General features: G+C 42.2%; 1 protein-coding gene across 1 annotated transcript in view; it reads left to right on the forward strand.

Annotated features, from left to right (window-relative positions):
• The window catches only part of CFAP47 (cilia and flagella associated protein 47), a 757346-nt gene that overhangs the window by 336953 nt on the left and 406391 nt on the right, over positions 1-14002 (forward strand). Inside the window, exon 45 of the mRNA XM_014520638.2 lies at positions 3184-3367. Coding sequence (XP_014376124.2) covers positions 3184-3367 — 184 coding nt within the window. The remainder of the gene's footprint in view (positions 1-3183; positions 3368-14002) is intronic.

Consider the following 14002-nt stretch of genomic DNA (forward strand, 5'->3'; position numbering starts at 1 on the left):
CCACCCACCGGACTATGTAGTCATCTAAGTCACAGCCTCTTAACTTGTTCACCAGTATGGGGTGGGATACCGTATTGAAAGCCTTCCTGAAGTCTAAGTATACAACATCCACCCCTACTCCTACGTCTAGGTGTTTTGTAACCTGGTCATAAAAAGAGACTAGATTAGTCAGGCACAATCTGCCTGCTACGAACCTGTGCTGGTTTCTCTCAGCATTATTTGTCCTGCCGGGCTCTCGCAAGTGTGAGCCTTGATAATTTTTTCAAAGATTTTGCCAAGGATGGAGGTGAGACTGACTGGCCTATAGTTGCCTGGGTCCTCCTTCCTGCCCTTCTTGAAGATGGGGACCACACTGGCCCTTTTCCAGTCCTCCGGGACTTTGCCCATGCGCCACGAGTGTTCAAAATTCCCGCCAGTGGCTCTGCAATGATGTCGGCCAGTGCCTTCAGCACCCTCGGATGGAGCTCATCCGGGCCTGCTGACTTAAAGGCATCCAGTTCTTGCAAGTGACTCCGCACCATCTCAGGGTCTACGCATGGTAGTCTGGCGCCTTGCTGCTGCCTCTCTACAACCCCAGTGAGAGACTTGTCGTGCCCCTCGCTTAGGAACACTGAGGCAAAGAACTCATTGAGGAGTTCAGCCTTGTCCCCCCTGTCTGTCACCAATTGTTTCTGCCCATTTAGTAGGGGTCCTATTCCTCCCTCATCTGCCCCATCCTACTAAAAAAAGGGACATATGAACCATGTTCTGCTTTCTCTTGTCTGTGCAACCTCCACTTGGATTTTCTGCATAACTGTTGATCTCCGCAAGTACACTTTCAACAAAACTGAATATTTGGGGCAAAAAATGTTGTTTTTCCTATTCAAGATACCACTTCACCAGTAATTCAGTTTCCCATCGTAATGGATTTTTGCAGTTCTAAAAAACAAAGAGGAGGTAATATGTAAAGTTTATACTCTGTAAAGGAATATGGAAAATGGGTAAAAATGACCCAGGATAAAAAAATAAAATTTTTTGTAAAGCTGAAATCCATAACATAACCGTAGGTCAAAGCTAGCCTATCTTCTGACAATTAAATTGCCCAACTAATAACTGCTGACTTCAGCCACAAGATACTATAACATTTAATAGGCCATCCTCCTTTGGAGGAATACAGTTTATAGTAAATTATTAGTATAGTTCTGTGATGATGCCATAGTCTGAGTAAAGTTTTTAGCTTTCAGTGCATGCATCTACACATGCAATTAATGTGATATGATAAACTTCATAGCACTTTGAACTGGAGTGAACTGCTCCTGGGCACAGTATCTATGTGTGTGCCTGGGACAGGAGCAATTTGAGCTAGGGCGGAGCAGGCCGCTGGCTGACTTGGCTGACTGGGTGCAATTTATGCCCCTGGTCACTGTCTACATGTGTGTTTTAGTGCAGCAAAGCACTCAGCCGTAAGATAGGTCTTTCTCCAACTGTACTATCTTGCAGCAGAGCTAATTAAGTTACTGTGCCCTAATACTGGCACATTTGTAGACACTGCAGAGCTAATTAGTGCACTCCACAGTAAAAAGCACATGTAAGTGTCCCCAGTAATATGGTTGACTAAGTAGGTTGAGTTTGAATTTGCATCTTGATTAGAGATCAAGAAATGCCTGTTACCAAGAGGGAGAATAGTTTTGTCTACAGTATTCATCACATGTCATTTGATTTGTAGAGTTTTCTCAATTATCTTGGAAATATTGTTTTAGCAGAGTTTAATTGTTTTTTTCTTATACTCCATTTATAAGTATGTAATTACAATTAGACAGGTTTTTTAACTAGTTTTGTCTGATTTTTATCCTTGTTTAGTAATTCACAAGAATTTACTGGGGAGATTGGAGGGAAAAATCTATAAGCATTGGATATGGAATAAAGAGTAAAAAGTACACTAGTATTTCAATTTAGCTGTTTTTTTTCTTTTCTTATTTTTCCTGAGATGTGTATTTTTCCCTAAGCAACATTAGTAGACTTTCAGTCACATGGCAGTAGATTGCTTCTCCCTCCTCTCAACAATTTATTTTTCATTGGAAGTGTTTCCAGATGCATCATATCTCTATTTGTATAATTGGTTCACTCATGTACAACACTGTCTTAAGTGTATGAGGACCCCTCTCAATAATAAGTTTGAATGATACTGTACCAGTGTGCTACCTACCTATTTCACCTATGTTCTGTATTTACTCTAATCCAAGATGAAGTAATTCCCCTTCCCGCCCCACCATTCACCATGGAGGAACAAAACCTCATCTTAGATTCAAGTACTGGCCCAGTGCAGGTGATGACTCAGCTCTGGCTTCAGCTCCAGCTCAGAGTTAAAGCTGGAGCTGAGTTTCCACCTGCCCCAGGCTGGAACACCTAGTGCAGTGAGGGAGGGAGCGTGTGGTGGAGATCCACAGTGTGTGGCTTGAAGGAAGTGTTGGGGGAAGTGTTGTCAGAGACTGCAGCCTGCCTGCCTCCCTCCCCCGGACCCTACCCTATTGCGTGCCCCACTCTGATCACTGCTTCCCCCAACTGCTTACCTTTAGCTCCAGCTCTGGTTCCAACCCCTCTGGCCTTGACCCAGCCTGGCCACTGCTGCTTCTCCCTAGCTGGTCCAGGCCAGGGTGACCACTGCTGCCAACTGCCCTGGAGCAAGAGCTTCCCAGAAGGTAAGTGGTGGGGGAGGTAAGGAGTCGTGTGGAGGCAAAAGGCAGTGGAACAGGCACCAGCAGGGCAATTTTCAGGGGGAAAAGATGGCAGGGGAAATAGTCAGTGTAGGCAGGGGGCAAGGAGCAGGAGTTCTGGTTCCTTTCCACCTGCCACAACTTTTGTGGGGACAAATTTAAGATCAACCTCCCAATAATTAGATTCCATACATGGCCCTCCCCTGCTACTTACCTTTTGGATGATTCTAGCTCCAGGGTAGTCAGCAGTGGTGGTGGCCCCTGCTTGGCCCAGCTAGGGAGAATTTTTTATAACGTTAACAAATTTATAATTTTCCATGTATAGAATCTAATTATTGGAGGGTAGTCTTAAATTTGAAGTCATCTTGGATTCTGGTAAATAGGGTAATTTTATACCTTATTTCTTTTTAACTTGTCTCTAAATAGAATTAAGTTTTTTGAATTACAGTTACTCATTGTACAAACATGTACATTGTTGCTTTATTTGCAGAGAGATGAACTGAATAGGCCTCTTGCATACTCCCAAAAATTAAAATCTGTGGATTACAGTATAGAAGTGAACATGCCAGAATACTTTGAAATCCCTGCAAAACTCTCTATTCCAGTGTTGGCCACAAGCAGAGTTAATTTTAAAGTCTCTTCAAAGGAAGACCATGAAACTGTGAATATGACAGGTAATGAGAATCTTAATATTCATCTAGAGTTGAAACTTGTCCTCTTTGTCCTTTGAACTGCTCTTGCCTAACATAGTCTGTTTCTTTATAACTCTTTATTGGTATCGTCATAAACAGATCTGTGTCTTCATTTCATGTGCTGTTTAAATCTTTATTCTAGTCTTAATCTCTTCTCTCAGCCTATGCAAGTCTCCAGTATCCTAGTTAGAACTGTCAAATTCCCTTTGTTGTCAAAGAGAAAAGCCATATTTGCTTTATTTCTCATCTTCCCTTCCAAAATAATATTCATTTCAAGACAGGTTTAGAATGCTGTTTTAGCTGTGATGGTACAGAAAATGTGAAATAGGTAAGGGTTCGTTTCTGATGTATTTTGTTGGACCAGCTATTTTGGTTCTGTTATATTGTGACTAAGTGCTGTATCTTTTCAAATCCAAGATAAGGGACTTCCCCACCCTCTTGTTAAATGGGGAAGACTTATCTTGGATTCAAGTACAAGATGGAAGAGTGGGTCCTGTGACTCTGGCTCAGATTCCAGTCCTGACCAGGGATCAGGGTCAGAGTCAGAGCTGCAGCTACTGCCTGTGTCCCTTCACCTCCCCCCTCCCGCCCCCCCAGTTTACCCTATGGTAATTTTCCATGTATAGGATAGAATGGTTGTGGGCTTGTCTCAAATTCAAAGTTGCCTTGGATTTGGGTAAATATGGCATATCTCCCAGCTTCTTTCTCTGTTTATTGGATTGTTCCACTTAAATTGCTCCCAAAAAGATATCACAAAGAACCCTTACCTCTTGTTAGGCTAGGCTCCAGCTCAAAATCACTTGGATTACCCAGTGTACCCAGAGTTTGTGCTATCTTTTTGGCTCTTCCTTGTTGTACTGTTTTGGTCTATGCTGTGATAGGGCATGCATTGCTATACATCTGGCTTGCTGGGTAAGAGAATTGTTTGGCCTTCAGGTGTGGAACAGCCCTGAATGAAGTCTTGAATGGAGCCATATATTGGGGAACACAAGGAAGACCCCCTCTTTTGCAAGAAGTCTTGGTGTCTCATTGGCTAGCCAGAAGAGCATAGAAGCTGATTGGCCTCTTGCTCCTTTCCCATCATTAATTGAAATTTCTGTCTGGGTTTTTATGGACCAGAGATGACAGGGGGGCATATGGAACATTTTTCTTTTATCTCACTATATTAGTGCTTCTGAGTTCTGCTGATATTTGGGCAGTTTTCTCCAGTGCTTTGTAAATTTTATGTTGATGTTCGCTTGCTTTTTTATTACAACTTCTGTAACTTTTTTTTTTAATTCTGTAAAGCATTTTGAGTTCTACTTTCTATAAAAATACAATTTTTTATCTCTTTAATCTATTGTAATATTTTGGTATTTCTGTAGTTACATTTGAGTGACAGCAACCACAGCTATTCTAAAGCATCCTTGTATTCAAGTTTCAGTGCATTTCTTATAAGGACATGCTAGTGGAATTCACTTTTGTCCTTAAAAAGCTCCCACCACATTCATGCCACCTTGGGCCTTAAATTCTACCTTCTTCCTGATTCAGGAGAATCATTCAGAGACTTAAAGGCAACTTGGAGAATTGCTGGTCCAACTAATGATTTGAAATAGTATATACATGTAATACAATTCTATTATAAATCCTGAGTAATTGGGTTATTTTCTTCCTGTATTTTTTTTTTTTTGTAAGTACAATGTTCTTTTCCCTTCTTTATGTTAGCCTCTTCAGGAGTGCCGTTTTCTGTTTTGGAGTTCATACTTCACTGAGCTATAGATGAAAGAGATGGGGGAAAGGTGAATTGGCTGCTGACATTTTTCTCCGGGGCTGTGTTTAAATAACTAGCATATCTCCAAAATCCCCCAATATCAACAGATAAGAATAGCAGGAACAGAAAATCATAAAAAGCTAAGTGGCATTCCCCTAGAGGACTATGTTCAGTATATTTTCAGTGAGAATTTTATAACATCCCATACACATGTTTTATTCTAGGAGTTGTTTCTGGCTGTGAAAGGCCAGGCAGAGAAACTGTATTGTGAGGCTATAAAAAGAGTCTTTACAAGGCTCTGCCTTATCCAGTGAATAAATCTGAGAAGGACATCTGTATGTGCACGTGTGTTCTACTTTTCACTCTACTGAATAGTGAAAATTTCTTTGCAAAGCTTGCAAATAAATTACTTGGCTGGTACAAATTTATAAATTTACATTGCCATAGAAAAATATTTAATTTTTTTTTTTTTTAATGTTTCTCAGTCTGAAATTCCCAGCATAACAACGATGGCTATTGGACACTAGACATTCCAATGCTTCTGTATAATCTTAGATAAGAAAAAGCTTATAGTGATTTAATACATTTAACTATTATTTTAATTTAAATATTTGAGATTTCTTTCTTGTTAAAGCTCCTTAAAACAAAAAAGATACTTAATTTGTATCGTGAGTGAAACTTCCACGCTGTTTTTATTTTTTAGGGGTTTTTTTGGAATTCTTGGGGAAGAGACCAAGATGATTCCTCTCTACAGTAGTCCATTTTTGAATGGTTTACTCATGTTTTCTAGAACAACTGAGGTATCATATCAACCCTTCTCTCCTTGAATTTTTAGAAGTACTACCTCTTGTTTTGATCTTGTAGGTTTACAGCTGTTATTGAATCAGTTTATTATGTTATCATTAATCTTGTCATTAATTTCCCCTTATCTACACTTCAGTGAAAGATCAATTCACGCCATTAAATGTAACTGTAGTGTGAAACAATTGTTCCATTGTAAGAATGCACATAAAGAGTTCCCATACCTTCCCATAACTTCTGGGTTAAAGTACAAGAAGTGAAATATTGCTACATAATCCCTTTAATGTGACTCATGCCTTGCCTCCTTTGTTAGTGTGACAGGTCGTCACTCTAGGCCGCCCTTAATGTGGCCCACACACCTGTCTCTGGGCAACCGCCCGCCTTGTCTCGCCTGCCACGTCTTGATCTTAATTAATTAATTAATGACCGGGAGGCTGCCCTTGTCCTGCCCCACCACTAGGGGGCGCTGTCTGCGGCTCCGTTTCCTCCCCTACACCGCAGTCCACGCCTCGCCGATGTAATCACTGTTGTCTTAATTCTATTTTTTCACTATATGGCCCCTTACCGTTCTCCCTGGGCCTTCTTTCTTTTGTTGCCACCTCCTAGGGCTTTCTGGTGCCCAACTTGGCCCTCCCTACAATGTGGCCCCCTATCAGGGGCTCCCAGTGCCCAAACTTGGGCTTTGTGATAATACTGCCCCCTATCTGGGCTTTCCGTGCCCACACTGGGGCCTCTCAATAAGATGGCCCCCTTTCTGGGGCTCGCTGTGCCCAACTTGGGCCTCTCAATAAGGTGGCCCCCTTTCTGGGGCTCACCATGCCCGCACTGGGCTTCTCAGTAGTTGCCCCCTTCCTGGGGCTCTCCGCGGTGCTGCCCCCTTCTCTGGGGCCTTCTGCAGTGCTGCCCCCTTCTCTGGGGCTTGCTACGCCCACCTTGGGCTCTTCAAATGCCCCTCTCTGGGGCTGGGGTCTACGTACCCCGTAAACTGCGCCCTTACTGGCGCCTGGATCCCCACACTATTGTGGGTCTCCTTTGAGGATACTGCGCCCTCACTGGCACTCGGGCCCACACCCCTGTGGGTCCCTATGAGGCCTCCTCCAACCCCCAATAGCCTGACCCAAACCACCGGTCTTAACAACAACAAAGGAACACAAACTTGAGCCTCCTGGCTATAACTCAAACATAAGCCGCCTGGCTACAACAACATTGCTCCAGTTTCTTGGAGCTGCTCCCCTTTTCTGCCAACAGTACCTCCAGTCAGGCTTCTCCTCACCCCATTGCTCCTAGAGCTCCTGCCTCTCTGGCTGCTGGCAGGGAACTGCCTCAGGCCTCTGCTTCTGGGCTTTATAAGGGCCAGGCCCTGCCCCTTCTGGCCAGCTGACTCTCATTAGTTGCCCCGGCAACACACAGCTGTGCTCCCTAACCACCGCTAGGGCTCCTTCTTTAGCAGTTTTCCCCTCTTCAGGCACAGGGCACCCTAGTGCTCTGTGACAGTTAGCTACTTCTGTTATTTCCAAGATGAAGAAGTAACCTACGTTTAAGAAGGGTGTAATAATGTGACTGTACTATCCTTGCAGGAGTGGCAACATCAAGCTGTAAGAATAAGATAAATGATTACACCTCACAATAAATGCCTGATTAATATGAAACAAATATATACTGCATTTAATCAATCCTAAGATGAGATCCCTCCATTTAACTCAGGAGGGGGAAGCCCCTTGTCTTAGAACTGAGTACATGGGCAGTGGGGAGTGGGGCAGTTGGCTGCTGTGGCTTGGGCTCCAATCCCTATGTGAGGTCAGCCCCTGAACCCTGCCATCTCCCCGCTGCAGCCTCTTTCTCCCATCTCTCCCCGCTTGCAGCCTCTGCTCCCCTGCCTACCCCTCTCTTCCCCACTTACCCTTGCTCTGTGCCAGAAAGCTCCATCCACATTGTAGTTTGGGCATGGAGCATGGCCCAAGCCTAGCCCTGCAATTTGTAGTACTGGATTTGATGACAGGTTAATTTTCCTTTCTAATAGTTTAGGAAAAAAGTATTTCTGATCTAAGATCCAAACAAAACACCAGTTGAGTTGTTTTTGTATATATTATTATGCTTTTTATGGTTGGTATTAAATGTTTACATCTATTCAGACATCTAATACATTGACCTCTGGTGTTAAAATTTAAGTTAAGAAATGAAGATAGGACGGACTGCAGAAGGTTACAGTAGTAAAGAATGCTCACAATTCTGAATTTTATCTTGAACAGGGTTGATGATAGTGCAGTGGTTAACCTTTAATTTGGATAAATGTACAGATATACATAGTAGAATAACTTACATGGGCCATGTAGCCAATTACTTTACCAAAAAAAGTTAAGAATTGTTAACATAATTACTGTATTTACCTGAGTCCAAAATGAGTGAATTCAAGACAACCCCACAATAGTTAAATATAATGATTATAGGGTCATTTTAAATTCTGCCCTCCCACCAGTGCAGCATGAAAAGCAGTGGCAGAGGAGCAGGAGGTGGGGGTGGAGGATCAAGCAGCCCAACTCCCCCAACACCTTGCCCCTGCTGCTGCTCACCCCCTCTTTTTCCCTGCCATTCCCTATACCTCTTTCATCCTCCCTTTCCTCCACAGTCTTCTACTTCTTGCACACTTAAATGCATTTATGCTTGCCACAGGCTCTCTCACCAGAACAATCTGATTTCCATGTTTGTTGGTGGTCTTCATTGTGCAGTGCATACTTCAGTGTTTTTGTAGCGTTCAATAAACCGATGCCTATATTTGCAAAATGATGTAATTAGTCTTAGGCTCCAGTTTTTTGGATGCATAACAATATAAGGAACCTTAGATGTGGCTATAATATCACTGGATTTAATAGAATAATTCAGACGTATAAATCTTCACAGGATCACAATCTTAGATTCTTATTGGAGGTGGGACCACCTTTTCATTTGTTTCTTGAAGGTGATGGCCCCAAATCCCAATAAGGGATAACCGCGTACTTCAGAGAGAGAATTATTTATTATTAGGCATGGGTCAAAAGATGTATACGCATTTAAAAAATATTAGGGTATGCACAGGTTGTGAACAGCTGTTCATTTGTTGGGCTCTGTAGGGTTCCAGGCTGTAACAGGACCCTGCCTCGAAAGTGTGTGTGGCCACACTCTGCCTCTACTGTCCTCTGGACAAGCAGGGCACTTCCAGTACTAGTTACCACACCTTTAATGGAGGAAAAAAAGAGGAAGTTTTGGGAGTTTGTCCCCAGTCCACCAGAGTGATGCAGGTTTTAAATTTTTCTTGGCTTGGCTCAGTTCAGACCGCTGGGCACTCTCACCCTAAATAACTGTTGCTGGTTATGACTCTGTTGTTAGCCTCAACTAATAGTCCTCAGTCAGGGGCTGTCAGTCACCACCCTCACATTCAGGCCTCTTTTTCTGCCTGCAGTCTTTAATTGTCCTTTATCAACAGCAGCACTTTCCCATGGTGCCCTTAGAGGCCTCGTACCACCCTTCAGCCACTCCTGTGCCTCGCAGTTTAAACAGTAACATCATTCAAAACTCAAACACAGTCCATTGCAGCTGAAGCACCTTTCTCCAACCTCTCCCTAGGTTCTTCACTGCCACTGTCTTCAGGAACAGAGACTTTTCCAGTGAGAGGAGCTGCCACAGTCTCTATGGGAAGAACTTTTTTTCTAGGTTTTCCTGTGGGCCAGGCAGCAGCAGTGTCAGGGGCTCTAGTGGCAGGAAGAGCTACCATGACTGTTACGGAAATAGTAGTTCTTCCTGGTGTTCCTGTAGCAACAATGGCAGTGCTTTGTACTGCTTCAGGAAATGTGGCTTTTCCCACATTCCCCCCACCCCCAACAGGGGCAGCAGGTTCACATCTGGGCTCCTTAACAGGGTTCTCTGGAGGGGGCAGGCAAAGCATAGCACTGTGAAATGCTGTAGGTCCTAGAGATCTTGGTAGCTCTCTGTGTAACTAAAGAAACATTACATGTGACACTACAAAATTCAGCTCTATCAAGAAGTTTCTCTTTGAAAAATCTACTATTCTGTGGTGGATTCACCATCTTTGCAGCACTACAAGCAGCTTCATTGGCTGTCTTCTTGCTTTCTGTAGCAGTACCAGGGTGCAAATAGCACTACAAATGTAATGCTTGTCTATGGCCTCTTAGTCATAACTCTATTATCTAGTGTTTCTATATATCCTCCATAGCAACTAAGTGCTTCTGTAAGTTTCCCCCAAATTTACTTTCAGGAGGACCTCTTGGGAAATCTTAAAGATTGAATATTCACCTTTTTCAAAGGTGCAGTTGGGTAAAAACTATGAAGAATTTCTGTAAGGGGTATATGCACCACTTCATTATTCTGGAATTTATTGTGAATACCTCAGCCAGCCAGCCAGACCTGTGGGGGCACATTTCTCACAAGAAAACCGCTCTCTCTCTCTCCAGTCTCTCAGTTTTAATCCTCAAAGGGAATTTACAAAATACTTCTCAGAGATGAGCCTATGAACTTCACTTCATCATCCTCCTGGATACAAAAAATCATGGACTAAATATAGGCATTGGATTTATGACGCATTATAACCTGCCTGACATCTGACTCCCCAGATACCCTTCCACTATTCAGCTGCTACATTCACCCCTCTGCCCCCCGGCTGTCTCTCACCCACTTATTCCTTAATTTACATCTTCACTGACTGCCTGTCTCACATGCATACCAGCCCAGCCTCTGGCTTCTTTACTATTCATTCCATCCAGGAAGAGCGCACACCAACTGCAGCGACTTCCTCAGCCTGGTGAGGGATTTTTAAACTTGAAAGCTTACCAAATTTTTTTTTCCAACTGTATAAGTCGGTCTAATAAAATATATCAGATTCACCCAAAGAACCTTCTCTGCCTATGTCCTTAGACCAACACGGCTACAACCTACACCCTTGTGAATTCCTCTGAACTGAACTGAAACTTCTACCCTGCGGTGAGAGTTTATGAAACTTCAGATGAATTGGTTAGTTGTTTAAGAAGTAGAGACATCAGGTTTATATGCCAGTGGACACATCTACACGAGATACCTTAATGCAGAGTGGACTGTTCTACCTTGCATTTGGGCATCATGGGAAAAATGTGCTAATCCGCTAATGTGTAGTAGAATGAATCACAAAAAAGTGTTTGCTTTTGCTGATGTGCATTAGCAAAGCTACTGTGCCTTTAGCTAGTCCCCCATGTGCAGTAGTGAAGGCACATTAATGAACGTTTAGATGTGCCCAGTTTCAACTAGATATGGACATACTCTGCTGCTGCAGTGATTTTGTAAACTTCCTGTCCTAGCTGATAGACTCTATAAATGGAGTGTGTATTTGGGTGTTTCTCTTAAGATATGCCAGTTATGTCTATGTGGTACCTTTAATAATTATTCCAACAACAGATGTACATTTGCTTTAAGTGCCTAAGAATATTGTTGCCTTCCTGAATTAATAAAGATGTTGTTTTTGATATACTCCTTTTTGGTTTTTTTAGTTTCTGCACAAATAACACTTTTCTTGTAATTATTCTGTCCTGTTTTTCACCGTTGTTAAATCAATAGTAGTTCAGTACTGTGGAAAGAAGAGAACATGAGTTAGCTGCAGATTAAATCTATTTTCTGATTTTATTTTTTTTTTATTGGATTTAACAATATTTTTAGCCTTTTTTGTAGTGTGTGGCATTGGTGGTGGGGGTGTCTGTTTTATTAATCTATCCTATTGATTTGCATTGAATCTAGCATTTAAAAGTTCAACTAGTTAGGGCTTAATCATTCAGGTTTATAATTAAACACTGCTGAAGTTCGTAGGAGAAGATGGATAGTAAGATTGGGCCCTCATGAGGTATTCTCAATAAAGCAGTCTGTCATCTTTATAAATGTAAACAAACCAGAAATGGCTTGGTCAGTTTTTGATTTGGCCTTCAAATCACTTGTTTTCATCAGTACCACAAACTGAATCAGTTTTCTTGTCAACTAATAGGCGAAAACCAGCCTAAGTTTTTTAAGGCAGAATTAGCCATGCATCCCAAGAGTAACTGAGACTAAGGTAATCTTTATCCCCATTTCAGTCTTAACCCCCTGCTGTAGTAGTTCAAATGATGATTTTTTTTTTAATGCTACTAGTTGTTTCACATCTGTTCATGTTTTCAAGACTGTTTTCACAAGGAAATGGCTAGGAACCTACTTTATTTATCTAAATAAAAACTGCAACTTGTCTTCACATTTCAGAGTTCTCCCAAACTATGAGGAACCTTGTTCTTCATGGGATTTAAAGACCAGCTCTAAAAAATTCAAGTATGTGTCTACAGTTTATAATAAAGACCTTTATGGTATATTCCTAATTATAGTACTTTGCCTAAAGGGCACAGCATGCTGTAGATCAATTAAAATATTTTTATATACCCTACAGAAAATACTAGTATTAGAATAAGGTATCCAGGTTGTAGTTGTATTGGTCTAGAGGCAAAAGGAATGAAGTTGTGGTAGAGGTGATATCTGTTATGAGACCAACTAGATTTTTGCAAAAAAAAAAATCTTTAAAATTTCTTTAACTGCAAGCTTTTGGGCACATAAGAAATTCCTGCCCAGAAGAACATTCCATCCTACTCTTCTGTGACTATGAAACACCATAACCAGAAGGAAATATGACTACATCCTACTTGCCACCAAACAACTTTGGGGTAAACAGACTATTCTAACTTTTCTCTGATCCTAACTTGCATAAAATGAACTGTTTAAAACAGGAGATGTTACCATACCTTTAATTCTCCTATGAAATATGAACCTTCATTTCTACCTAGGAGAACTATAATACAATCTTTTCTCCTATGCCTGAAGAAGGGTGCTTGTGCCCAAAAGCTTGCAATTAAAAATGTTTTTTGCAAAAATCTAGTTTGGCTAATAAAAGATATCACATCTAAAACAATGCATATTTCTGTTATACAATTTTTATAATTTTTATAATACTTAGGTGCCAAATTTTGGCCCTCTTTTCCTCTGGCTGGTAAGTGTGTGAAATGTGAAGTTAAAATTAGAATGACCTTACACTCCTGTTCTGACTATCTATTTCAGTAGCATCTTAGAGGTCCTATGGAAACTTAGTGTAAGTGCCTAGCACAAATCCATAATAGGAGTCCTTGTCACAAAGAGATTAATATAAATAGACCAGAAGATAAACAAAATCACAGAAAGGTAATTACCTGCACAAAGTCCCATGCAGGATGGTAATGGTTTGGGGAATGGAATCCAGATTTGACTCCCAATCTAATGCCACGTTCTACAGATCTATTTTTATATACACCCATTCCAGCCACAAGGTCGCCTCAACCTTCTCTTGCGGAGGCTGAAGAGGTCCAGGTGCCCTAGTCTCTCCTCATAGGGCTTGGCCTGAAAGCCCTTAACCATACGAGTGGCCCTTCTCTGGACCCTCTCCAGGTTATCCACATCCCTCTTGAAGTGCGGCGCCCAAAATTGCACGCAGTATTCCAACTGCGGTCTGACCAGCGCCCGATAGAGGGGAAGTATCACCTTCTTGGTTCTGTTCGTCATTCATCTGCTGATGCACGATAAAGTGCCATTAGCTTTTCTGATGACTTTGTCACACTGACAACTCATGTTCATCTTGGAGTCCACTAGGTCTCCAAGATCCCTTTCCGATTCTGTGCCTCCAAGCAGGTCATTTCCTAGGCAGTAGGTATGCTGGACATTTTTCCTCCCTAGGTGCAGCATTTCGCATTTCTCCTTGTTGAATTGCATTCTGTTGTTTTCCACCCATATGTCCAACCTGTCCAGGTCTGCTTGTAGTTGTTTCTGCCCTCCAGCGTGTCCACTTCTCCCCACAGTTTTGTGTCATCCGCAAACTTGGACAGAGTACACTTCACTCCCTCGTCCAAGTTGCTGATGAAGACATTGAAGAGTATCGGTCCAAGGACCGAGCCCTGCAGGACCCCACTGCCCACACCCTTCTAGGTCGATACCGACCCATCCACTACGACTCTGGGTGCGACCCTCTAGCCAATTCACCACCCACTGGACTGTGTAGTCATCCAAGT

This window comes from Alligator sinensis, unplaced genomic scaffold (assembly GCF_000455745.1).
Source record: "Alligator sinensis unplaced genomic scaffold, ASM45574v1 scaffold243_1, whole genome shotgun sequence".
Classification (NCBI taxonomy): domain Eukaryota; kingdom Metazoa; phylum Chordata; order Crocodylia; family Alligatoridae; genus Alligator; species Alligator sinensis.